General features: G+C 42.2%; 1 protein-coding gene across 1 annotated transcript in view; it reads right to left on the bottom strand.

Moving 5' to 3' along the window:
* Positions 1-27308, bottom strand: part of GRK5 (G protein-coupled receptor kinase 5) — a 164945-nt gene that overhangs the window by 60336 nt on the left and 77301 nt on the right. The window contains exon 3 of the mRNA XM_032190945.1: positions 784-896. Within this exon, the coding sequence (XP_032046836.1) occupies positions 784-896 (113 nt within the window). The remainder of the gene's footprint in view (positions 1-783; positions 897-27308) is intronic.

Genomic DNA, 27308 nt, shown 5'->3' with positions numbered 1-27308 from the left:
GTGAGGTTGGGAATGAGTATCAGGTCCTTCCAGGGGCTGTGGGGGCTGATTGGTGGCTGGTTTAGCTGGGAGCTCTCTAGAGAGGGAAATGGAGCTGGGCTTCAATAGCAGGTTTGGCAGGAGTTTCTTGGTGACCTCAATAAAGTCACTTCTATAGCTCATGCCTCTATTGGAAAAAAAAAAAAAAAAAAAAAAAAAAAAACAAGATAAGATCAGGATGCCCTTTATAAATCACCTTGAAATCTACTGATGAAGAGGCTTGGTAAGAGTGAGATATTATTATCACACTCCTCATCCCCTCTTGTCAGTCCATTCATCATCTTTCCTTTCCTCCCAGTGCCTCCCAGCACTGCAGACATCCCGATACCAAAAGACGTCACTCGCTGCCACCCAGCTGCTCGTGCCTGGGCCTGACACAGGCTCTGCCAGCCCAGAGCTGGGCTCCTCCCTTTGCGGTGGCTCGTGTCCCCTGAGACTGGTGCCAAGCCTGCGTGCAGCGCTGCCCCTCCACCTCCAGCAGCTTGCTCAGGTGCGTCAGACATAAAACCCCATCCCGTGGCAGTATGACTTCTGGAGGTCAGAGCTGCGTGCCCATCGAGCATGGAGCTCCAGAACAGCACCAAGCTGATCACACAGGTCAGTCCACCAGAGTCGGGGCAGGCAGTGACTGCTGTGCCTTCAGAGCAGGACATCACTCCTCCTGCCCTGCCAGCGCTGCTCCTCAGCTCGCTGCCGAGGCACAGAGCCACAAAGCACCGCGAAATATCACAAGAAGGGACTTACCACCGAGTCGAGGAACCTAATGCAGCACTCGAGCTCGGGTCGAGTTTCACAGAACTGCCGAAAGAGAAGCCTTCCGATCGGCTGCTTTTCGCATATGCTGCAGTAATCTCTCTCTAGAGGCAATAAAGAGAAGAGAAGCATGAAAATGAGAAGAGCTTTGCCTTTGGGGTTGCTTAGGAGTTTAAAACATTGAAAGTGAGTGCAGAAGGATGACCCAGATTAGAAATGACTTCTTCCCACCACGTTTCAGGTATCCAAGTGCAAATATAATTAATAGCTTAAGTCTTGAACAAGACAGGCCAATTTTACAGAACTGATGTAGGTAAAAGCCCCACAAAAGCCATTCAGCTATTATGAAAGAATAACTTCACATTTTTCCATGGGGGAATTGCATGTACTCTGCAAAGGTACCACTCAGACGGGCAGTGTTTGCGGGAATTTGAGGAGCAAATTACAAGTCCCTGAAATGTGAATCATACACTGACGAGAAGAAGTTGTAATTCGTGGTGACTTTCCTGGTTCCTTCCCAAATACGCACTAAAGTGACCCTAATTTCTGGAAATGTAGAATCCACTCTATACTAATTACTTGTTGCAAAACACATATTTTCAAAGGTTTCAAAATTTCTATTTACTTGCAGAGCACCAACCTAAGGATGGAGTACATGGCATCTAGCTGGCTCCAGCTTCGCACAACACTCCTCTACAGAAGAGTATTTCCCCATAACAGTCATGTTTACAAGTCTTTCTCTATGTGGGGTCTTTTCTGCACCCAGAACCACCCTGCTGTTAAAGCAGGTCCTTTGCCAACTGCAGGTACTATATGCAGGAATACATGGGAGAAGGGCCGGCCTCATTAACTGCTATCGCACCAGTACAAACGGAGAGGGCTTTTTTGTCGAGAGCAGCAGATCCCCCAGCCTGTTCGGAGCAGCAGCACTCGCTGGAGACACGTTATTCCTTTAGAAGCACACACATGTCAAACAACATACTGTGTTTCCTTAAGCGTTCCTCTCACCACCCTCCTCGCTGCCATATGGCAGTTGCTGTTATTATGGAAACAACCAGCTTCTAAACACATAACATAACACTGCAAACAGACATACTAAACCCACACAAGTTGTCAGTGCCTTGGGTACTTCTCTCAGGCCCGCAGTGTCTTTTATTCCCCCTCTGCTTTGTCCCACCACCCTTCCCTTCCACCCCAGGACACATCCTGTAGGCACCCGGCTGTCCCGGCGGCACCCAGCTGAGGGTCTTCTCCTCACAGCTGGTACCCTGAGGACCGTGCTCGGCCTTGCCAGAACATCCCTCTTGATAAGACACATGGCACGTTGGCCTTGCTCCCCTGTAGCTGGATGGCAGTCAGTCTCCACACAGCAGTACGATGGCAGAAGCACCCCAGGCCCAGACCTTGCCAGAGCAACGCCCTGCTTGTGTGTGGCTGTGGCTATACCTCAGGATTTTGCCTCCAAGGCACCTGCAGGGAGGCACGGGATGGGGCTGGATGGTTTTTAATTCAGCTTCCCCCTGCTTGGGTTTTCTGAAGTGGTCTGGGACAATATACCGGCACTGTTTTGTGACTGTTCCTGCCAGCCCAGGTTGGATCACAACTTCATTCTCTCTATCCAGAAGACTGCAACATTTTGGCAGCCTCTAGCAAATAAAACTGCACCTAGATCACTGCATAAATCTTAACTTGACCTCTAGCCTAACTATCAGCAACTAGCCCGTGACCCTGGTTTGTTTGCATGACACAGATGGGCAGGGTCAGGAAGCAAGCCAGCCCGATGTGATGCTGAGCAGCCTTGGGGGGTCCTTGCAAGCACTGCAAGTTCACACTGCTTGACCTAGGAGCTCTCCTGCTGAGAAGATGACAAAACACACAGACATGTACAGCACTAAGGTAGGCAAAGGAGGTAGGGAAGTGCCTGGGTGCATCAAAACATCAGCTCACGGTGCCCCAGAGCGTGCAGAGCTGGAGCTCAGGTGAGCTGCCCTGGGAGCTCTGGAGATGCAGCTCCCTCTGCCTGAGGCTGTTTCCTGCTGTCGTGATGAGCTAACTCTTCTGAAGGCATGAATAAAACACACAACCCAAATATCTGTAGCACACAGCCTGACCATTCTCAGGACCTGATCCCTCTAGAAGCCCAAACCCACAGCAACCTTCCTCAATATTAAACAGGCCATGCAAAAAATGCGACCGTCTGAGTCACAGATTTGTGACAGAATAGAAGATAAAGGAACAAACACATGATTAATCAGCCAGTTTGTTCTGCACTTTCTCTTGTACCATGTTTCTTGATGCCCGGTGTCAATGATAGTACAAAATGGGCAGTTTTTCAAAGGTGATATAACATGGTGACACCCACTGCAGGACACTTTCCTAACAGAAGGGCTAGTGATAACAGCTGAACAAGCATGCAAATTGTACGTTGAATGGCTGTACTTTGTAACACACCAGGAAAAGAAAACAAGAAGCTGAATGCTATTACATGTGTGGATAATCTAAACACAAAGCTGATACGAGCACAGACATACTTCTACAGTATATAACTTGGCCAGCACATGGGAACGGTGACCCGTTTGTAATGAGGAAAAAGGAAATACCAGAAATAATCTCCAAAAACACAAGAGCCAGAGCAGTTCCCTTGAGCCATCCACTCCTTGGTAATGTTCACTTAAGTGCTGGATATACTGATACAGACAATAAATACATGATGCAACTGTTTTCATTCCTTGTAGGTGACATGGAGTATTTTCTTAGGCCCTGGTTTTACATTGACCTCACCAAGTCAGCTACAGGGTCCTGCGCTCACTCATTCTCGGGATGTGCGGGCCCTGGAGTGGACTGAGGAACAAAACCACCTCCCTCAGCTCATGCAGAAAACCGAGTGGATAGCTTTATAAAGGCAAGGAATGAAGCAAAGCAGAGGTGTTTTAGCAGCACGCTGCTCCCCGGAGGCCTGGCTGAGGCACCCAGTGCTGCAGAGAGAAGCTGCGGGCGCAGGGAGGAGACGAGGAGGGACGCAGGTAGCACAGCCGGCCGATCCCTCGGGCTGGGGTTAAGCGCCGTGTCGTGCTCGGTCTGCCTGCCAGCAAAAATATCCCTCCAGTTTCAAAAGTTTAAAAAATAGAAAGAATGATTTCCTGAGGAAATGGAAATGTTAAACACTTGGAAGTGAAACCATATGCTTATGATGATGAAGTGTAACGAAAACAGTCCTGAGAGCAATATCTTTGGTAGTCGGACCCTCCTGCTTCAGCAGAATCCTGTTTAACACCTGCAAAGTCACCCAAAACGGGGGTGAAAAGCTGGGTGGATTGAACGTCTACAACAACAGTCACATCTCACCGATGCTGAACCCTTTATATAGAAAATATAACTGGTAAATAATGTGGGCATGCAAATGAACTATTTTTCTTCCTGTCAGAGTAACTACACAGATTATATAGATTAAGATGTTTATGAAAAGGTTTTATATAAAATACCATCATAAACATTCTGAAGAGAAACAATATTTATTATAAATTCTATTGACTCATTTTTCCTTTACTTTGTAGCTCATATATTAAAATACTTTAAAGAGCAGTCAGCACACAGAACACACCTAAATACAAATACCTGTACACAAATAATATCACCAGCATTCAAAGTCTATGGCCAAATTTGTTCCCCATCAGATATTTTTTTATTCTGAAAAATACCTAAACACACATCTAGAAAGAACAGTGCTGTTAGTAAAATTTCATACTGGTCAAAACATCATTAATAAAATAAAAAAGCAAAATGATGTATGAAAACAAGCAGCTGCTGATAAAATCTCTGACTTTCAAGTAAAAGGGGAAAAAACCCTAATATTTTAATTAGAGAAAAACCTCCCTGCACCTTGTGAAAATATTTTGTCTTAATTGGCTCAAAATATCACTTTCAGCAATTTCAGTGATAAACAATGGTCTGCAGAGAGAGCAGATCCCTCCTCCTGTTTCACATTTGCCATAAACCTGTGGGTTTTCATAGGCTTAGTGGTGAGCCTGGAAACTGGGTGACGACCCTTGGCTAAAAAAACAGTCTTTTCTGATATTGCTTCCCGCAGTGCAAACTGCAGGTGTCTAAGCGAGAAACCTTCCCTCAGACTGCTCTGGGAAGCCGTACTTCTGTTTCTGGACTGAAGCCCTCTTTTTGAAGGGCTGCTGATCCAACACCTGTGATCAGCTGGTGGGGCTTCCTCCTGTGAAATGCCTGTGGGGCGTGACGAGCTTAGTTTAAATCTCACTTATGAAGTGTACAAAGGCCAGGAACACCTTTTCAGCTTGTTTGTCCTTGCTGGTGTGGTTACTGATTGCACTTATGAACTATCTGTTAAGCAGCATTTCATTTCTTTTAAAAATACTGGAGTCCCAAGAGAAGGTATTTCAAAGAAATGCACGGAGAATCACCAAGAAGATATGCACCATGCAAATTTGTTCTTGGCCTCTGGATCTCCTCTCTGCTTGGCATCAAATCAGCCTGGATTAAGCCTGAGTAAGATCCAAATGCAATGTAATTCTGCTGCCTAAAAATAAAAAACAAACAAAAACCCCTCCCAAGCACCTAGAAACCCAAAAGTGGGTGCAGTGAGAATTAATTGGTCTTTTTCCTGCTAATGCTTGAGTTTCAAAAGGATCCAGGAAAAGAACTGAGCTCATCTTCCCTTTCCATTTCTTTCTGTTTGTTTTCTTTAAGGTGAATCAAAGTGATAATCTTTCAAGTAGATGTTCCAAGTATAATATTCATCTGCTGTCTCCAGTCTGCTTTAGTCCAAAACAACAAAGAAAACACACCAAAAACATGGAAGAAAAGGTCCTGAGCTGGACAATAGGAAGCCATAGCAAAGCCAGAACTGGCTAGCAATCCATTTGAAAGATTTTTGGCACACCAAAAGTAGAACTTTATTTTTCCAAGGTGCAGAGGCCTATCAAAGTGATTCCCACCAGCCCCAGAACAGTAGAAACTTCAGTAGAGATGCCTCAAACTCGCAATGTGATTGATGCCTCAATCTTCATTCAAACTTGGGGGGATTCGGCTAACATAGAAACCAACCACTCCAGCCCAAATCCCAAACCAGTTCTGTTTTTTTGCACACCTCAACTTTACACACATAAGTTCTCTTACAGGAGCACTCAGTTGAACAAAGGACAAAAGCAGGAACTAAAAGCAAGATTAAAAAACATGCTGCATGACTGAACTCAACAGACTCTTACAGCCCATTGTACAGTATGTACTTGTAGTAGTTTGCTTCATTTTGCTAAAAAAAAAAAAAAAAAAAAAAAAAAAGAAGAGAAAAAAAAAAAGACCAAAGCCTTTAAAGTATACAGAATTGTTTTGTGTGTTTTGTGTCCAGTAGCGGTACTAATGGAAAACAAATTGTGTCTTTAAACAGCAAATAACCCCATCTAGAGCTACATTAATAAAAATACATTTTTCATTTTAAATCAGCAAGTCTAACACTAGGGCTTAAAAACATGTTTTATAATTTAGTGCTGCTCTTCAGCTGCAAGTGAAATTACCACTGCCTACATGTAAACTTAATAAACATAGAACATACTAAACTGTCTAGTCTTTGAGGTTGATGAAAGTTGCTTCTTATCAAAGGCTCCTTTGTGGATGTTTTAAAAGGATTTAACTTGCTTTGATTGCATTATTAACAGTGCCTGTGTTGCTCTTGTATTTCAGAATAAGCTGGAAAGCTGGAACATTAGCTCTTACATTCAACAAAAGTTGGTTTGCCATCTATAATAAATACACTTCAATACAAAAGATAATCTTTGTGTTCAAAAGCAAGACACCAAGGCTGGCCACGCTAACACTTCTGCAGACCCAGTTGTTATATTTGGATTTTCCTCTGGTCTTCTCTACTGGAGATCTCACAGCCAGTCCGAACTTCATAAACTTTGCTGGAAAGCCACATATTTGCAGTGAGAAACACGTCAGGTTTCTTTCTCTGGGAAACTGAAAACATGGGCCCATTTCCGAAGAAGAAACAAGGATATCGTTCTTTGAACTGCAGCACCTGGCCAAGCACACACGCAGTAACACAGCGAGAGATCTCGTTGTTGTGACTGCTCAGGAGTGTTGCAGAAAAGGGGGAAGCAATGGAAGTCAAGTTTCTTTTTCTTTTCTCTTATTTTTTTTTCCTTCTTCTGGGTTTTGATGTTGTTGCTGCTGATTTGTTGTGTTTTGGTGTGTATATGGAAACCTGTTGTTCAGATGCTGCGGACTCTCCATGTGCCCTGTCTCCAGTGATGCATTTTAAAAGTGAGGCAAGCCAGATGGTGAGAGAATACAAGACAGGAATAAAAATGCCTCATTTCAGCTCATTCAAAAATTCCCAGGAACTGTGGCAGTAAGTCATGTTATAAAAGCCTAATACAAGCAGCTAGACTCCTGTGGGAATTCAGGTACCAGTACAAATAATATTCTGCGTACTGCAGACCTCAGCGGCATGCTGTATTTATAAAATGGGGCTAATAGCACTGCCCTACCTCAAAGCAGTGTGGCCAGAATAAGTATATTAAAGTGTGTAAGCCCAGAGTGCTACTGGATAGCCCTGCGGATCCGTGCTATTTACGTGCAATGCAAACCCCTGGAGCGGAAATTTAGTCCGAGAGAGCACAGCAGAGTCTTTTTATACATTAACCGCTATACTGCTCCATAACTTCACCTGGCACTTCACAGAGATTAAAAATGACGACGCAGCCCCTGTCCTGCAGAGTGCTTGTCTTGGCACGGCCAGCGCTGCACAGGTGCACGACAGAAACTCCGGAGCCAAGGGCTGGGATGAAGTTGGGTTCCTGGTGGCAAAAGCGCACTCCCTTGAACGATAAATATTTCATCTGTTTTCTTTATTTTTTAATAAAATATGGAAATTGTTAGACCTTGTGACAGGATAATGGCTTGATAGATTCCTTGTTTTAAACAGCAGCTCTTCCCAGTCTGCGGCTAAAACCAGCACTTTGTGGCTGGAGAAAGCTCTAGACCTAGCCTATTAAGCCCTGGGGAAAACACGTATTTTTGGCCTTGGCTGTTTTTTTCCCCTTAAATTTAGGATTTTCTACAAGAACCTCGGAGAGCCTCATCTATGACGGTACAGTGAGTGTTGCTTTGGCACTGACTATCCAAGTTTAATTAATTAAAAATACAAACGCAATCAAGCTTATTTAAGACAATGGAATTACCCCAAACTGGTTTTAAGCCCTGCCAACTTAATTTTCTCTGCTTGTAGGCTGTCTTTTTTAAAACAAACAAAATTTAATCTCCTGATCATTGAACATCTAATGTAATTATTCAGATTCAGACAGTGTTTGCTTTGTATAACTCTCCTTATTTCCACTCTTTTCATGGAATTACAGGGATAAAGTCCACACATCACAGCAGCATTACACTGAAGAGGGAACTAGTCCAAACCTTAGAGTTGGACCAATATGGAAAAAAAACATATGGAGAATATTGTAACAAATTCTCAGCTAAATACACTTTGGTCATATATACGGAACTTCTCATTTGTTTTTTGAAAGCAGCTGTATTGAAGCTTTGCTCACGGAACTTTATTTGAAAGTCAAATCCTGCAAACAGTCGCATAAATATGTTTGCATGAGTATCTGAACCAGAATGCGTATGAGGCTTTGTTGATTTTGGCAACGATTTTGGCAGGAAGGATAAGAACGCACCCACCCTTTTTGTAGCAGCAGGAGGAGGATGAAACGGGACACTGTGCGCTCAATGTAGTCACTGCATACAAAAACATGAGTGGGGTCCCCATGGCTGGAGAGACATTTGGTAACCCAGCCTTGCTCCAGGAGCAAAGGCAGAATGCTCTGCTCTGAGCCAAAGCAACTCTCCAGTGTAAGACAAGTTCTCGTTCTAACAAAATCCACTCCCTCTGCACTTGTCAGGAAAACATCCCCACCAAGGGCACATTATTACAGCCCTCCTCTAAAAGTCCTGACATTGTCTCAAAAATTCTCATTTGGGCAACTGCATCGTTTCCACGTTTCGCAGAGCAAGCCCTGTGTTCAAATGCAGCCAGCAGGTGCTGCTGGGTCAGGAGTACATTTAGCTTGAGAAAATGGAGCTTGCCATTTGTATTGGAGAGACTTTAAATCACAGAAGCAAAAACTAGATTGTCGTGTGAAGTACTGGGTGCAGGGAAAGATGATAAATTGTTACAAATAATGAAGGTGATCTTAAGCCTGCTGAAGCAGATGGAAAGGTTCCCATTGATTTCAGTGAGTCTTTCATTGGGCCTGGCTCTCCCACCTCTGTCAAGCACAACTGAAATGAATAAAACACTCAGTGTGTCTCTCAGTGAACATGACAGTGGAAGTGCATACACCATGATTAATAGGAAATCTGAATTGTGAATGTGCAATGGGAATATTTTAAAATCCTTTTTTTAACAGAAATTATTTCACATTTGGCTACCGGTTGGAACAAGAGTGGATAGAAAGGGAACAAAAAGTGAAAAAGTGCAGGGAGACAGATTGATTAACTGATAGACAGGCGGACAGATATCTTACACTGCTTCTAGTTGAGAAATTCAAATGACTACTAACAAGCTGGTTACTGTTCGCATAAGTTACACTTGAAAAGCACATACCCATGGACCAATGCCTTTGATGAGGTTTCACTTTGATGAGTGCCTGAACTGTTGTCTTCACGGCTGGTCACAGCACTATTCAGGGTGCAGTGGACTCCCAGACTTGCCTGTGTTGATCACAGAGGATGCATCATCACCAATCCTTCCTGGTGCTTGAATGCAGAGATTGTTTGGCAGCCCCAGGGGAAGGGCTACCCACACCATGGCTGCGAATATTGTGCCGACCAGAAAAGAGGTTGTCTTTATCTTCTTTAACGGCTTTCAACAATGTCTCTGCGGCAAGGCCAGAGGAACGGAAAAAATCCCTCAAAGAAATATGAAAGCTCACCTCAGAAGCGCCCTGGGAAATCTGAGGAACAAACACTTGGTTGTTCTCATTTTGTCCTACTTTGTATTGGGATGACAGAACTGGATGATTTGTCCTAAAAGGAGGTAGCTACTGAGATATGTTTTTATTTGGGACTTTTATGTCCAGTCTTGAAGATTTTGATTGAAATGCCTAACTTATTTGCTGTCTAGTGCTGTTATTTAGTCTCCTTTCTGGTGATATTCTGAGTAATACATGCTGAAAGAAAATTTCAGTAAAAGTTGTAATTTGAATGTTTAAGGTTATGAAATCTACAAGAACTGTTGCTGTTGTACATAGCACAAAATAAACATCTCGATTCCAGGAAACTAAAGGAGACATCTTGTGAATCGCTTTCTTAAGACAAAAAGACTTCTGCAAAACTACTCTTTGACTTCTAAACCAGCCTGGGTAGAAACTGAAGCAGCCATCAAGACTAAACCTTTATCCAGGTCAATAAAATGGTAGAACATATATAGCCACTAGCACAGTCACTCTGCAAATGCATATTTAAGCAGCGCACTTTACTGAGAGGCACATAATAAAGCTATTCACAGGGATTACTAACTGAGCGTGCTATTCAATAATTGCTGTAAGTGCTAAACATCTCAGCCATTTTACTAATGATTCCCTTAACAAGATACTAGATGTTCTTAGATGTTCATTGCTAAATTTACTTTTCTCTCTCTCTCTCTCTCTCTCTCTTTTTTTTTTTTCCTGTCACTTTTCCTCGTGGTATTTTGAAATACCACACTTTGAGTGCAAGAGAAATCCACAATCTTGCACTGGCAAATTATTTTTGGAAGCGTTTGTCAATCCCAATCCTTTAAAAAATGAAAAATATTATAAAATAAGCTCAACATTAACCTAAATAGTCAAAGAGATGATACACTGAAAAAAATCAACCCTCGCCAGTTTTAAGGGGTGTCACTGACCAGTGACAATGTTGCTAAATTATCACTTGTCTGGATCTTTGGCCCAAGTACAAGTGGTCTACTTGCAATAAAACAGACACTGACTTGGACTTGGTTTATATTCACATTGTGATTTGACTGCCTGCTGAGTGACATCCCTCTCTGAGTGGGTGTGAGGGAGCTGAGCTGCTGAGTAAAACTGAAATGAACAGTGAAAAAGAGATTTTAAAGTCATTTAGAAACCCCAAATACTCTAAGAGAAACCTGTGCAAGAGGGGATTGCCAACGGAAAGTATTTTTCTCTCCTTCTTAACAGAAGTCTTCAGTACCAAGGATCTCTTCAGACTATGTTATTCAGATGGATGGAAACAGCGTGGCACTTGGTGTCCGAACACAAGAAATTTGAATAAACTCATGCAGATTTTAAAAGAAAATGTAATTTTCAAGAGACTTTCTGCATTATTCCCATGAAAACTGAGTTCACATAGGGAAACAAGACAAGCAGTTATGTAATACTAAAGGTTATTCTAATATTTGTATTTTTTCAGTTTGATCAGATTTTTCTTTAATATTTTGTTTCGTTTCACAATGTTGTATGAATAATATTTTACCCTCATAAAGTGTTTTTCTCCAAAATGTTTTCATTCCTAAATTTCAACATACCACCACAAATATTCTGCAACACAAAATAATGGTGTTCAGCTCTGCAAAACAAAAAACCCAGACTACCATCTCCAAAGCTACTGAAAGAATTTTGGTGAAGAGAAGACAAAATCAAAATCTTCAGCTAGGGCTGTCCACCTTGTAATTAGTGCTGTATTATTTAGAAAATAAAAACATGTTTAGAAATTTTACCTCTCACATGGAAGATGATACTTCAACATCCTTGGTACTTCATGACAGAACTGAAGTACTAGAGATGCTGAAGTACCACTGAGATCCTAACACATGTCTGAAGTGTTCTCCAGCACCCCTCCAGCCAAGTGCTGTCCCACTCAGACATTGCTTCACTCGTGGTTATTAACGTGAGATATGCACACACTGCTAGGTAAACAAAGCAGAAGAATTGGAAAAAAAAAAAAAAAAACACTGAAATCTAATTCCATTATCTCGTAAACTTCTATACCAAACTGATGCAAGAAACAGCACTGGTGTTTTATGAGGAACATCACAACTCAGTATTTGTCCTTTGAGAAACCTACTTCCAAATGATGCTGGTGAAGGACACATAGATAGGTGGAATGGATTGGGCTAGAAATAAGCATGGTCTTACATGTATTTCTGCCTGTGGAAATTCTGCAACAGCTCACATTGCCTTTTATCAGTCGTGTGGCACTACCTCATCCCCGTGTGAAGCATCAGCTCTTTGCCCACAAGGGTGGAAGTGATGCTCAAAGGCAAAGTGCTCTTAGGACACTTATCCTAGGGAAAATAATCACCTAGGCTCTTGTAACCTCTTGTGCTTGCACCTTCATGTTGGCCTCAAGAACAGGTAAGGTAGATGGTTTTGGGTGTTCTGATGTTTAGAGCAAGCTGTCACTTAGCCAGCAATATTCTGTGGCCTATCTGCATGGCTACAGTGCTACTTCATTACTGAACTCAGAGGAGTTCACAAAACACAGAGGTCAAGTTTGCCACATAAAATTATACCTCTAGAGATACACAGATTCTCCTGTGAGGGTGAGATATCGGTAGACTAAGTACAGTGAAATAGGTTGGAAGAGAACCATCACTCTCAGCTAAGAATTAACACCTCCCAGGATTGAGGTGCACCATTTTCTGAGTCACCAGGGGAGCCCAGGAACCGTGCCGAAGACAGGGATTTCCTCTTCAACAGCCACATTAAATGGGCTTCTATGAAAGGAAAAGGGGAAACGGGGATAGAAAAGAAGAGCCGCATGGTTGATCTGAAAGGAGAGCATGTTTGCACCGACACTGAAACATTAGAGACATTGTTCGAGTGCAGTTCATCCTTGCAAAAATATTATCGTCGTCGCGATGCCAAGGTTGGTGAAAGTATGGGCTACCTGCCATGGAAGTGCTGGGTATTTAGGCTAGACCTGTCATGGGGCTTATTTACTCTCTGCGCCCAACATTTCAGACACACTCAAGTGCTGTGTTCATGTCTTGGCAGGAACTTCTCATTCATGCATTTTCGCCTGGTCCCCTTTGAGGAGTCTTCGTCCTCCGACATTGCAGCGGTTGAAATTTCATTGCTTGCTGAGAAAACCAACACTGATTAATTTCATCCTACTTGCATGGAAGAGGTAAAGTATGCAGGTCTCTAGCCAGGGACAAGGAAATCCCTGCTGCTTACATGCCACATTGAATAAGCAGCCCATGGTTGAGGCCATTGGACTTCAAGTCTTCATTCCACCCGCAGGAAAGAAGCAATTAACCGTAGCAGCATGGGAAGCAAACAGGAAGTAATGCAACACATTCACTTTTGATTAGATTTTTTATTTTTTTTTTAAAGACATAATATTCCACAAGGAAGAATTCAGCTGTAGTGTTGCATTGACACACCCCAAATTATTAAAGGAACATGACTGAGGTTGCAAAGTTAAGCCTCAAAACCTAGGAAAAACCGAAGTTAAAATTTCCTGCGTAGCCTGAATGCCATTCCTCACTGAGCACGCATTCTGGTGCAGTCTTTAATTACATCACTGCAAACTGTTTTTTTTCCCACAGGACCTTCGCCTCATTCAACGCACAGAACGGACAGTGCTTACTTAATGAGCAGCTATTCAGTACTTCGTTTTCTCCTCTGGTTCAATGTGTGGCCCTAGACTTTATTTACTGCACACCAGTCGGCCTGCTCAGGAGACAGAATGATTCATTTCCCCATGGACCTTTCTGTGGCATTCTCCACTGTAGCCTTAGAATACTTCACACCTATTCATGGATCTATTTTCACACCACCTCTGGGGGATGAAGAAGATGTCATTAGTCCGGTTTTATAGATGGGGAACTATAGATGGTTCATAAACATATGAATATTAAGATAAAAAGTATTCAGTGATTGGTTCAACTTGATTTTCCATGTATTTAACCCTATACAAAACTCACTCTATTCAAAGCTAGTCTTCCATTTGCTTCAGCTGCACCGAGACCCAAAAATCTCAGATAAATACCCATAAAATGAAAAATGCACAATTAAGTCCAACTCTGAAAAACTTTTTAAGTTTTAAATTATTTGCCTGTCATCACATAAGACCTAGGTGGACCAGAGTGTATCCCTGTCCAGTTCCCCAGTGTGTCACTCAACTGCTCTGCCCACCAGACAATTCCCTGTGCTGCTGCAATTCACTGGTATTATTCAGCATTTCAGCAATTCCCTGAATTTATTCATCACGTCTCTTTTTGTCATGATAAAATCAAGACCGTCATTCTAACCTCCTCTATTAAACAACCCAGTTTCATCCCGAGGCTAACTCCATCTTTTGAACTGATTGAATTACGGGTCCTGGGGAAAAAGTTAAATATGTAGTTTTGTATCATATAAAAAGATATGAATTTAAGCTATAGAGGCAGCTAGGGGCTCATCCAGAAATATTAACATTTTAACACGTATTTTTGTATGTTTGATTTCCTAATTTTTTAAGGAACTTTAAAGGAAAAGAAAAATAAAATGTTGTGGAGCAACTCTGAGAGTCCCTTGCTTATTAGGAAAAGCTCACCCAAGAGGCTGGGAATGTTTGACTTGGTCACTTTAAGAATGTCCTTTTAACACAGATTTTTCTGAGCTCTTTCCTAAGTTTTCTTTGGAAAAGAAACTACATTACACTGACACCCATAATAATACCCACATCAGCAGAGCTGAAATAGGGATGTCACAGTACTCACTTGTGCTGCTGGGAGCTGACGAAGGAACTGTAAATTGAGTTAGCTGACCATCCTCCGTAAACACTGGAGAGAGGTGAGATACATACCTCATCAGAGGCATGTGCAGATACTGGCTGACTGTTTTGTCTTGTCTGAAGATGAGATCCTGCCCTTAAATTCAGTGTTTTGTAGCCATTCCCCCATGATTTGTCTTCTTCCTATGGCACTCTCACGTGGCCATTCCCACCCTCAGCTTCTCTGGCCAAGGAGATCTAACATTCCCTGGCCAGCCAAACCTCACCTACCTCCTGGCCTAACAAGTCCTGGCCTTACCACCTGGATCACCTTCCTCCATCCCAAACCAAACCAAACCAAACCAAACCAAACCAAACCAAACCAAACCAAACCAAAATGATCCACCCCCCTCTCAAACAAACAAACAAAAAAACATGGCAGAGAAAATGTCCAGCATGGAAATTTTCAGCCTACATAATTCAGGCAATATCCCAGTCTCATACCGTGCAATATTAAGGAACTTTGATAATCGATGCTGCTACCCAGCCGCCAAGTAACAGCAATCCTTACTCAGAAGTTTCGGCTTAAGGAAGAGCATCTTAATTATTTATTATGTGTTACAGAGCCAGTTCTGTCCTGCCTGCTGATGCCCTGGTCTGTGAGTAGCCCCAGTGATTTCAGAAGGCCTGACTGGAAAATTCAGTGATGCTATCTTTGAGGTTTGTATGGGAATCAAAACACAAGCAGCTTCTTCTCCAGGGATTTATTTTTTTCAGCCTAAATAAACAAACATGAAATATCAGAATACAAGGAAGAAAATAGACTTTATAAGATTTTTGAAATATTTTGCTCAAGTTTATTGTTTGTAATAGTCAAGCATCTCTGCTTATCAGGGATTAATATTACCTTACTTTCCTTGAACTCCATTTAGTTCTTACATTATGCATATTCCACATGAGCTCTCTCTTCTCTCAGAATTTCTGGCACAAATATGAGCCTCTTTGGTAAAGACTCATAAGGTTATGAATGTCTGGACAGCCTGAGTAATGAAAGGCCATTTGGGGCCGAACCATTGACCACAGATTTAACTTGCCAGAAAGGATAAAACACAAAATGTAAATTAGGTACTAATAACCCATTTTCCCTCTAAATCCTTGGTACAGATATGCAGCAAGAAATACAGATTATGTTTTGAAAGAGCTTTTGGAATAATCTGCAGTTAAAAATATTGTATGGGACCTTGTGTTGTGGCCTCAGAAGAGACTGAATTGTGAGTTGTTACTGCTGCCCTTGAACCCACTTCAGTCAATGGAAAGTTTCATTGGCACCTGGATTTGTTGCTTTGGGTAGCTGCCTAGCTACCAGCAAAACCCAGCACATAATACTGTCATCAGGGGAAGAGGAATGCGCAGTCCAGCAAGCAAGACATGCATGGAAAAGTACATTTCTCCCCGCATGTTTTGCAATCTCCATGCTCTTCCCTCCCCATCTTCCTTTCCACTGATCTCATCCGTGGAGATGAAGTCAAGAAGAAAATGTAGGAAGTAGCACTTGCAGGGCAAGATAATTGAGCTGCTCACTGAGTGACCAACACCAGACTTAACTTAGCTTTGACCCTGTTAGTGGGGCCATCCCATTGACAAAACCAGATGTTCAGATTTGTTTGTCAATCAGGGAAACTGGGTGTTTTGTTAGCTCACACAAGGAATTTGGCATTAAAGCCATGGTGTTGCATTCTGCTAGCAGGAGCGTGCACTAGATTGTTGGGAAGCAGGGTTACACGTTATGCATGGTACAGCACCGTATTTCTGCTCTGTTGATTTCAGAATACGTAAGAAGATGTTCTCCATGTGTGAACTCCTGCCTCCGATTACACTGTGTAAGAACACCTGAGCCTTCAGTTACCCCCCTCAGGAAACTATTGTTCTTGTTCTTTTCACTGCAACCCAGCTATGAGGAAATGACAAGCTTTCCTTTTCTCAGCTGGGTCCAGAACTATCTAAAAATAAAACCTGTGGAACTAGCTTCTTGCATTAATTATGTTCCTGATAAAAATAAACCTGAAATATGAAATGGCATGCCCATGCACTCGGCCTTAATGAGATCGGTAATTGCTTCTCCCGCTCATGACACATCTCTGTTTTATGTGAAACCCAGAATCTTGCTACCTTTCAATAGGTCTGTGTGCCTGGCATGGCTGATTCAAGCCACTGCTCTGCAGCTCATTCTTTGCACTTAGCAAATAAGATAATTTAATCGATAGTTTTAAAAATGAAATAAATACCTATTCTTGGTCTGCAAAGAGGGAAAAGTATTAGCAAAGCAGGTTCCATGGAGGAAGAATTCATCGAGTTACCCTATAGTTTGGGTTATCTATCAGCCTTAAGTAGGAAGCTCCAGTAGGAATACTCAGGTACTCCTACTTCAGCATTTTAATATTGAAAGTAGTGCGAGCAGTGGGTACACCCTGTGGGTGCACCACTCAGCATCCTACATGAGGAAGTCAGTGGCTACTTTGTTGATATAAGACTTAAAGAGAACAGGACAGTAGATCGCAGCTCCATCGCTGCAGAATTGCCTTGCTGGCATAGAGATCTGCATGACAAATCTCCCAGAGGACAGCAAAGCACAGAAAGTGAAGCCCTGACTACTTGTTCACTCTTCCTGCTATTAATTTGCACCATTATTACTAATAAAGAATATTTTACTCTGCTAATGCCTAATCATGGCACAGGACCAAGATTGTATGAGGGAGCCCATGGTGCTAGGCACTGAATAAACACAGGAAAACAAGGCAGTCCTGCCCCAGAGAGTGGAAAGGTTTAGAGAATATGAATATTCATCACTTTTGGAAGCCTGTCGAAGCCATCCTCCAAGTCATCTTGGGTTCAACCACTACTACTGATGTAGCAAAAAAGAATCATGATTTACTCGGGTAAAGGAGGATATTCCTTAAAAACACATGTTCTGGCAAAACAGAAACAGACTAAACAAGCCTCTTGAAGAAATATGTATTTGACAAACTGCCCTGATTTAAAAGATATGTTTTTTATCCTTCACCCATTACACGGACCCACGCTACGGCAGCATGCTGGAGATACATCATGTGATAATTCAGGGACACTAATGTTGTAGAAAAATCAATGATAACACAAGAGCAAGCAAATAAACCTTGAGACTATGAAGCAAAAAGAAAAAAAAAAATCCACCAGGGCCTGGCCTGGTGCATACTATCATTAGTAACATGAATTCACGGTCCTGAGATGAGAACTGATGTGCCTCCCCGTAAAGCAGATCTTAGGGGCATATTCATTACTAGCAAAGCACAAGCTCCACAGTTTGCTCTCATATAATGATCCAACAGTGGCATTTAGGTGAGCTGAATATAAACACCCAGGCTGGAATGTGGCCAGGACACTAGATTTAACATCCTACTCTTAATAAGAAATGCCACAGAGGCTGCAATATCCAAGAAGAGCAGGCACGAGCTCAATTAAAAGAGCTCATCTGAAAGTCCCCCACACAGCAAACTACATAGACTAGAATTTACAGTTCTGGGAAATATCAAGTGTTGAGTTGACTCTGGCTGCAACTGGCTGCAACTGCCAAATGTGGTATAGCACTTGGAGAACATTTGTTGTGGATGAAAGCAAGCACATTTTGCCTTGGAGGGTCCCAGGTATATCCCACAGGAAAAAAATTGTCTGCAGAAGGCCTCTCTGCCTCCCTGCTCTGTTGGCCAGCTTCTCTTGTGTGTACCATCATGCTCTCAAATGAACTCACTCCTAATGCGATGACAACCTCCCCATTTTTTGGATGCCAGACTTTAAATGAAAGGAAATTAGGGTGTTTGGAAGGTTGTCACTTTATCTTCTGCCAAAGACCAGGAGAATTTTCTTTCCTTTTTTTTTTTTTTTTTTCTTTTTTTTTTTTCAGGAGCAGCCAAACCGCTTTTGAATCACATAGTCAACACAGTGAGTATGGCTGACTTGCCTTAAAACAGATCTAAACACATTTACTGAATTTCATAACTCTCTATTCTTTTTTCTTCCCCTACTCATGCCTTTTTCCTTCTGTCTTTCTATCCTATCATTTTACGTGCTCAGGCCCTACTATTTCTGGTCTTCTCTATCTCCCACTCTCTATCTTCACTTTTCCTACATTACGCTCTCCTCCTGTTTTCTAAACTAATCTAATCTAATCTAATCTAATCTAATCTAACCTAACCTAACCTAACCTAACCTAACCTAACCTAATCTAATATCTCCTCTTTATTCCTTTGCTTTTATTTACTTTTCATATTTTTCAAGTAGGAATACAGTCTGGCTCCTTCCAACCTCAAATTTACCATATGAGTGTGCCTTATGGCAATTCACCAACGAACAGAGAGATAAGATGATATTTAAGAAGATAAAAATTGAATGCCTTGCTCATCGTGGCATTTTCTTCAGTTTTGCTGGTCTAACTCCACTGAATTCAGCAGAGTTGCAACGACTGGAAAAACAAGATAATTTAATGGGTGTTGGTGTTTTTGCTTATTCTGTGTGACCTCCGCTATTCCAGACAGGACCCTGCAGCCATTCACAAGCTAGTGTAGACATGCCTTGTGGGTGCCTGTTTTCGCTCATATCTTGATATTCCCATCCTGTTCTATCTATAAACTCACAGGGACTTGCCAAACTGTTTATTTTCCATTGATAACCGTTGAAGGTCTCTAACATGAGTTCTACTCCTATTCTGAATGTCACTATCTGAAATTAGCTGTAAATCTCTTGTGCTGCTTAAGCTCAAGGAAGTTCACTGATCTTGAAGTTTGGTATCTAGACAACAATCTTCTTTTAATAGCCCATCCAGAGATACAAGCTAAACAGAAAGGCCATAGACTTGAAAAACCTTGCAGAAGTAACTTCAAGACACTCTCCAGGCAAGGTCAGTGACTCTGCCATATCATCGATTTATTTAATACTTTTCGTTCTCAGAGGAATATTAAAATATTAATTATCATAATCATAGTTAAGTATTTAGTACAAACAAGACCTTGACTTCTGTCTGCCATAGCCAATAGCAGTACCAGTAGCCAAACAGATGTAACAGTACAAGGGAAGGTTCAATTTGTCAGTGAAGTTGGAACTGAAAATATTAACAGCATCTGGAGACACTATTCCACATCTATTTAAGTTAGAATATGTAATCATATCAGATGGAGAAACTCATAAGAAATACAAATTTTTCTTGTAAATGTTAGCAATCTACATTTAAATCTACAGTGTAAAATGCTTAGGCTGCATAATTAATTCATTACTCTTGAGAATACCACACAATTTAGATAAAGTAACTAAAATGACAGACTTGCCAAGCCCCAAAGTCACCAAATCCCGTCCCCAGTTATTCCAGGCCACCATTATCAGAGGACACCTTCAAAGGAGAATTAAAATGGAAACCAACACTCTTGGTGTGCTTCTCTAGTAAACATGACATCAAAAATCACTTTCAGTAGCTACACTACATATAAGATTACAGTCACATCGGAAGAGGTAGCGAGATCTGTAGATGGAAGAAACATACAATATTCATTATGGTCAATGCCTTGGAAAATATGTAGTAAGAACTGAAGGCACCAAAATACATCAAACCTATGTATGCAACACCCTTAATGTCGAAGGACCGGCCACTGGAGAAAGGAAGACAAATTGTCATATCCCAAAGTTAATTATTGGATAAGTTATATTCATTCCTGTGTGATGCATTGGTTTTGCAAAGGGGTGTTAGGAAGCAAAAAACAGTTGAAGTGCTATCAACACTCCAACTCCTTTCTGTGATATATTAAATTAGCAAACAAAGTATGTTTGAAAAGGGTGTCAGTAGAGCAAACAGAAGGCAGAAATGAACAAGGTTAGGTGCTGGCCAGAATCCTACATTCATTCAGGATGTATGTAGATGCATTCTACAGCATTTACATTCACCTATCGATATGTTTTGTTCTTTTCAAACAAAGATAAGTAGGTTTGCCACTTAAAGAAAAATAGGACTCAAACCACAACATTCATTCGGTATGTGAGCCTCTGAAAAAAAAATGTAGTGGAGAATGTTTCCAGAACACTTTTCAAGAGTGCTTTCTATCTGACTGCTGCTAGCTGACCAGAAAGATGATGAAGACTCTAATATAAGTAAGGCATTTAAATACGCATTTACATTTTTCATTTAAAGTGAGGAGCATGAGAACTGAAAGTAGCAAACTCTTGGGTTTGCTGATACATGTTCAAGGAAAAAATTCATCAACGTGGCTACATCAAATTGCTGCCACATTCATCATTGCTTGCCTTCACGGTCCATCAAGCACGCAGGAGAATTAAGATGACAATTCATCACATGGATACTGTTGAATGCTTTAGCTGAGATAAGGTACCAGTCAGTTTTTCCTGTCTGCCAAGTAGGTTAAATGACCTGCTTGTGATACCAGTTTTAGTCATTAATAGTAGGCTGCTACTCATTTTACAGAGCAGGGGGCAGTTTGTTCTGCACTGCCCCACTGCGTGGCACAATGCCATACCATGACTTCTGAAGAGCTCTCTAGGGACAAGGAAGCTCTTGCAGTGGTAAAAGTACAATGTTGTCAAGACAGGTGGACTTTTGGTGAGCATTGCCAAGATCTGAGCAGCTGTGAACACGTTTCTGTTTCTGGAAAATTGCTGTATTTTGTGAGGACCTCAGAGCAAGCGTGGAATCTGGGATTCAACGGAAAAGGATTGATCGATTCTTTTCATAGCTGCACAATAGGAAAGAAATGTCACGGGGGTAGCTTCTCCAAGTGCCAACTGCCCAACAGCATCCTCATTTAGGACATTGGAGAGAGGCTAAATTACATTATAGGCCTTTTCTTTGACTTATTTTTGTGGGAGTCATTATACTCTGTTCAATAAAAACAGATTGTGCAAATGCAAGCCAGCAAAGGTGTGACAGAAGGAAGACAAAATACCAAAACAAATAAGACAATAAGACAAAACAACTGAGGTGGGTAACTCTCATCAATCAAAACTCAGCAAGGGTACAAGAGTGACACAACTATGGACTAATCTGCTTGCATCTTTCACAAAGGACATTTCCACTGAACAGACCCAAGACAGCATTCACTTTGCCTTAGGTTCCTTTGTTGACATAGGCAGATTTCAGCCATTCTGACATCTGGCCTTCTCCTTGGCACAGCCTAATAGAAGGTATTACAATACGCACATTTCAGTATTCAGATAATTTCCCTCTACATCCATCATTGTAAAAAGTTTTACAAATATTCCAAGATATTCCAAGAATTCATGCAGAGTCCACAGGTATCATCAAGAGCTGTGATACTCTGCAGTTTTCCAGATCAGACAATTCATCTAATTTGAGCGTTTTGCTGTTCCTTTTTTTTTTAGCAATTCAGCATTGTTGTGTGACATTTTAACTTGTGACCTCTCTCAGTTTCTTATCAGGTTTTCCTGTATTTTTCACTCCAGCCTTCAAATAATTTTCGGATTAAATCACTGAAATCACCCAAACCAGACCATCTCTTCCAGCCTGTACTCAGAGGAGCCCAAACAATTCTAAAGGCATGAAGGCCAAGGCCTCTAAATTCACGTTTCCCATGTAGGTATCCACATTTCAATTTGAATATATTTGGGTTCCTCAAATCAAGGGAAGGTAACAAATCACTGATTAACATACTCTGAGTTTGTTAGTGGCCACAGTTAAGACAGAGACCACTTTGTGTTTCTTGTATCCTGTATCACAACACACTGCACAGCTCAGCACCAGATGGAAGGCATGGATTTCATTGCTGGGCCCCGTGATCCTCCCCTCTGTATGAGTAATTGGCAGCTGAGTTCTGGGTAAGAGTGGGAGCTTCAGAGAGCTACAGTAGGTCATTAATAACAAGAAGTGTCTAAAGCCCTAAAATATCCTGTCTCTAAAATTAATATGAGCATGAGTTACGCTTGTTATAAATTAGACACCAGGAGGTCCAAGTACAATTTTTAGCACTGATTTAATAGATCAACATCATGAAATGACAGTGCAAGTACAGTCTGAGAGAGCAAATGCCTACTAGGCTATCCTAGCTACAACAGGCTAGAGCATGAAGCACCATAGCATGTTTTTCAGTTTGAGCAAAGTCCTTCAGAAACACTAGGTGCAATGGCTAGCTCTTAATAACCCTGTGCTGTCACTCTTTTCTGGCTGTTCCCATGCACATTGCATTAAGCCACCTGCAGCTACACATTGGGAAGGGCCCTGGACAAATAACTTCTGTGTTTTTTTTCAAGGGAGCTTCCTTCAGTGCAAACGCAGGGTGCCTGTTATGGTGCTCATTTTGCTGTCCCTCATTTGGGGTTTTTGATGAAATGTTTCCATGATTACCTTAGCTTTTTACTCATGCTGCCTGAAAAATTACATTTTTTATGTGCACTTTCTGTTGCCTTGAATTAGAGCATCATCTTTTCCCATGGCCATGCTCTGTAGTTCTCAGACTCTTTGACCCAATCTGTTTGAGCCTAGGTCTAAATACGATCCACGCTCCTTGTGTTTACTGATAACCTCCTCCAGGCCACAGATAACTGTTAGTCCACAGCAGTCCTTGCAGATAGGTCAGCTATTTTTATTATTGCACATTGGCCACATGGTCTTCCCCTTCTTCTTCAGGAACAGAAGCTGAAGAGCAATGCCAATTTAGAGTTTGATGGGACAAAAAGTTCATCAGGACAGCACTGGTTACACTCTATGGCAGCAGAGTGGCAGTCCAATCCAATATGATTCAGGGACATATCTGGAGCTTAGAGGCCTTGGGCACGAAAGTAAACTGATGTACTTAAACAGCACGAAAAAGCAGCATGAGAGACCAAAACGAAGGGGATAGTTTTGTCATGCAGCTTCAGGGTTGGGTGGGATTTGCCGAGTGGCTTTCCATTTATGACTGATGAGAAAATTGTGGGCTTGACATTTGGATATGGACCTCTTTGTGGTGATTCATGCTTTTGCTGGCTTCCCACACACTTTCTCCCCTTTCAAATGACTGAAAAAAGCACAATGTTCTTGAATGAATTTTTCTTCCTGTGTGCCCTGCTCAAGACATGCGCTGCACGGAGTCCCCGTGACTGTCATTAGCTAGCAGTTGAGTTCCAGCTCAAGTGGAAAACACCATAACATCCTAAATATCAGACATCTGCTGTCTCCGTGCCCCAGGCCATGTCACTTGCAATTATTTGAAGAGCTCAGGATCAGCTCGGCGGTTTGGGCTGGAGAGCAGCCCGAGCTGCAAACACTCTCGGTGGAAGGGTTGTCTCCTCTGGAATGCACTTCCCCACTTCAGCTCTAACAGCCTGGATTTCATGACCCCCAGGTCATCCTGTAGGGTCCATCTGCTTTCCCAGGCTTTGAAAGGGGTGGAGAAATTTGGGAAATTATAAGACTACTATAGGAAATGGATAGCAGCAGCATGGCACGAAGAGCTTGTGCCTTGAGTTGTTGACTCAGCGGATACAGATTGTACTGATACCAAGAAAATCTAAACCAGAAAGGGGATCTGCAACTATGCTAAAGAAATAAACACTTATTGACTTTGTAGGGTATAAGATAGAGCATTTTTATAACCTGATAAGTAAAACTGTTCTGATTAACGTTTTACAGTCTATAAATAACAATAAAATAAAGAGAGAGAGGGAGAGAGGAAGAGAGAGAGAGAATGATCCTATCAGGAAATGTAGGTCTTACAGTCATAAAAGGAGGAGGGGTGATAAAAATGCCATTAAGAGATGGTTCCAAAAGCTCATTTAAAATATTTAGTGCTGATCCCTTTGTCTTCTAGCTCCTTAAAAGAAATCACCTCTTGCATCACGCCATTCAAACTGAATTATACCTTCAATTTTCCTTGTTTCCTGCTATATTCATATTAAACTATTATGCTGTACACAGGAAAATATCCAGCAAAAGCAACTAATCCTACTGTGTGCTAGGAATGGTTTTCTTCAGATGGCTTTAATGCTGAAGACAAAGGTCAGCAATTTACCACAAACAAAGAATTTAATATTTCCTCCACTTGTGAGCAGCATACTTCCACGGTCCTCACAGAGCTCTTCAATTACATTTCCACTGGAAAGCGGGGCTTTGAGAAACCCTCTCTAAAGGCTGCTCAGTTTTTTTCCTGAGAGACTTGAAGTTGTGAATACTGTACTAGGGAGCTGCCAAATTATCCACAAAGTTCCTCCACCATTTCACCTCTTCCAGGGACTTTTATTTAATTAATGCATTCCACAAGTGTTATGGTGTGGGGCTCCTTGCAGCTGAGAATTTCTTGTTTCGATGCACGGACAGTTCATGTCAAACCTTGCAGCCCCACGACAAGCTTTGCTTTGCACACGCTGACTGAGCAGCCTTGAAATGCCTCTCAGAGCAATACATGAAATGGACAAATTGTGCTTTGAAATTGGGAAGGAAGGGGAAGACAGCTGGAAATGTGCATTATTTAAAATGCTGTAGGATGAGAAACAGATGCCGGCATGGCATTTGTGGAGCTGCAAGTTACACAGCTTATGCTGGCAGTTGGCAAGCGAAACTGGTATCAAATCCACAGCTATGCAAAAGCCACCACCACAACTGGCACCCAGGCGGGCAGAGCCAGCCAAGAGTGAGTGATGACGGGTGCTGAAATATTGCCCCTCTCTGCTCTGGTCCCCTCCAGGTGGAGGTGCAAGGTACTAGGCAAGGTAGGGAAAATCAGGCTGCACCTGTCTGTGAGATGAACACAGCATTTCTCTTTCAAGGGCTGCCTGCATTATTAGCTGTCACCAGGACTTAAATTCACTTAAACGAAGTGAAAAAAAAAAAAAATAAATAAAGGAGGAAGAAAAGCAAAGTGCTGTATTTGCTCTCTAATTCAAGTCCTGACGATCCATATCTCACAGCCAGAGCCTCCAGCTGAACTCCCAGTGCTTTCTCTGCTCTGAGGCGTTCAGAGGAAAGGGTTTCTGATCCCTCGCTAAAACACATGTTGTAAGTGGGTGAGTTGGCAGCGGGCTGAGATTCCCTTCCTTATTGCTGCCTACCAAAGAGGGAAACCCTGGAAAACTGCCAGGTCCGGGGACTCGTTAGGGAAATACTAGTTTGCTGATTGGAGTGAAAAAAAAAATAGGATGAGGCAGAATTCCACATAATTCTGCCAGCTAAAATATTGTTTTGACTTGCATCAGTAGAAGGAAACTAGTAGCTATTTTATACAAGGGATAAAGGCTTTTTTTTTTTTTTTTTTTTTTTCGGGGGGAGGGGAGGGAATGTGATGTAGCAACTAGTAGACAGAAGGTTAAAATCACTGGGGCTTAGGAAATAACCATAACCCCTCACTCTCAAATATCATGTGAGAAAAGAGAAAATAAAGGAATATCTTATTTATACAATGAGTTACAGTGAACAACTGTGGACCTTTTTACAGGTTTCAAGCAGTCTATAGGTGCTTCCTCGTAGTAATCGATTACGGGTGATGGTTACTTTCCACATAATTCAAAGGCGCTATTGAGAACAAAATCCTATCCCTTTTTTTCACCCAGGATGGCAGCTGTCCACCAAGACTCCTTTAGGATTTGAAACACAGGCCTGTGCCAGAAAACTTGTGAAAACCACAGGGCTGGAGGGTGGATCCATGTCTTCCCTCTCTCTGTGCCGGCCCTGTCGTAATCCCAGGCCGTACTGATGCATGAAGCCCATTGCAGCAGGCGGTGGGAGTAACCACAACCTCGTGTGACCTCTGCGTTGGCAGCTTTGAAACTTTGCTTTGCCGCCTTCCAGTCCTTAAGATGTTACCTAAATAAGTTGATTTGTAACTCAAAAGAAGGGCCCTGGCCCCTGAGGAGACTTTGAAGTGGACTCTAAAAAAGACATTAGCTCTAGTCACAGGACTGGGGCTTGTCAGCGGCAAAGAACAGGGAGAAAAGGCTGTAATTCTCCCTCGCAGCTCTGACCACTGATTCATAGTCACACTGGCACAGACAACACTGGCATAAACAATATTTTTAGATATTTTTTTCTTTTTTTCCATAGGAGATAATGAGGTTATGGCGCCCCACTGACACCCACAGTCTCCTGGGCAGGGATGAAAGCAGCCTCAGAAGGAGGGTCTCTACCTTGGAGGGAGAAACCCTCAGTGGAACGAAGGGCGGTCATGAGGTCTGCTCCCAGCACAAGGGCTGGTTAATAGATGCTCTTTTCTCTCTCTTTTTTTTTTTTTTAAATACTACCACTGATGACGATGCAAAGGGGGCTTCCAGCCCATCCATTCTCCATCCTCCTTGGATGAGGATGAGGTTGGAGGCAAGCAGAGCCTGCAGGAGGCAGCAGGGCTAGCCCATTCCCACCACAGGGGCAGTGACCCTGCTCCCTGGGGGCCCTCCAGACACCTGCATGGAGGTCTCTCCCAGAGCCATCCCACCTCCATGCTGCTGCTCAGGCTGAGCAGGTTCAGCTGAGATCAGAAAAGGATCTTGTTAGGAATGGAATGGCTCTCAGATAGCTGATTAGAGTGCCTATGTCCCAGTCTACTACATTAAGCCAAATGCTCCCTCCTGTTTGGTAAGCTCCCCATGACAGGTTTCTCTTTTGTCCTTTAGAGACCTTTGCAGTGTGACCCCACTTGGGGTCTGTGCTGAAGTTACTGATCATGACACAAACAATACATATGCTGAAAGGTCAAATGCAACGAACTCAGGGACCAAGTGCTGAATATTGTTTGTTTGGACCAATCAGAGTATTGCTAAAGTGATTTATATCA

This window comes from Aythya fuligula, chromosome 7 (assembly GCF_009819795.1).
Source record: "Aythya fuligula isolate bAytFul2 chromosome 7, bAytFul2.pri, whole genome shotgun sequence".
NCBI classification, from domain to species: domain Eukaryota; kingdom Metazoa; phylum Chordata; class Aves; order Anseriformes; family Anatidae; genus Aythya; species Aythya fuligula.
The sequence above is the reverse complement of the archived record's forward strand: the minus strand, read 5'-3'. Positions and strand labels throughout refer to the sequence as shown.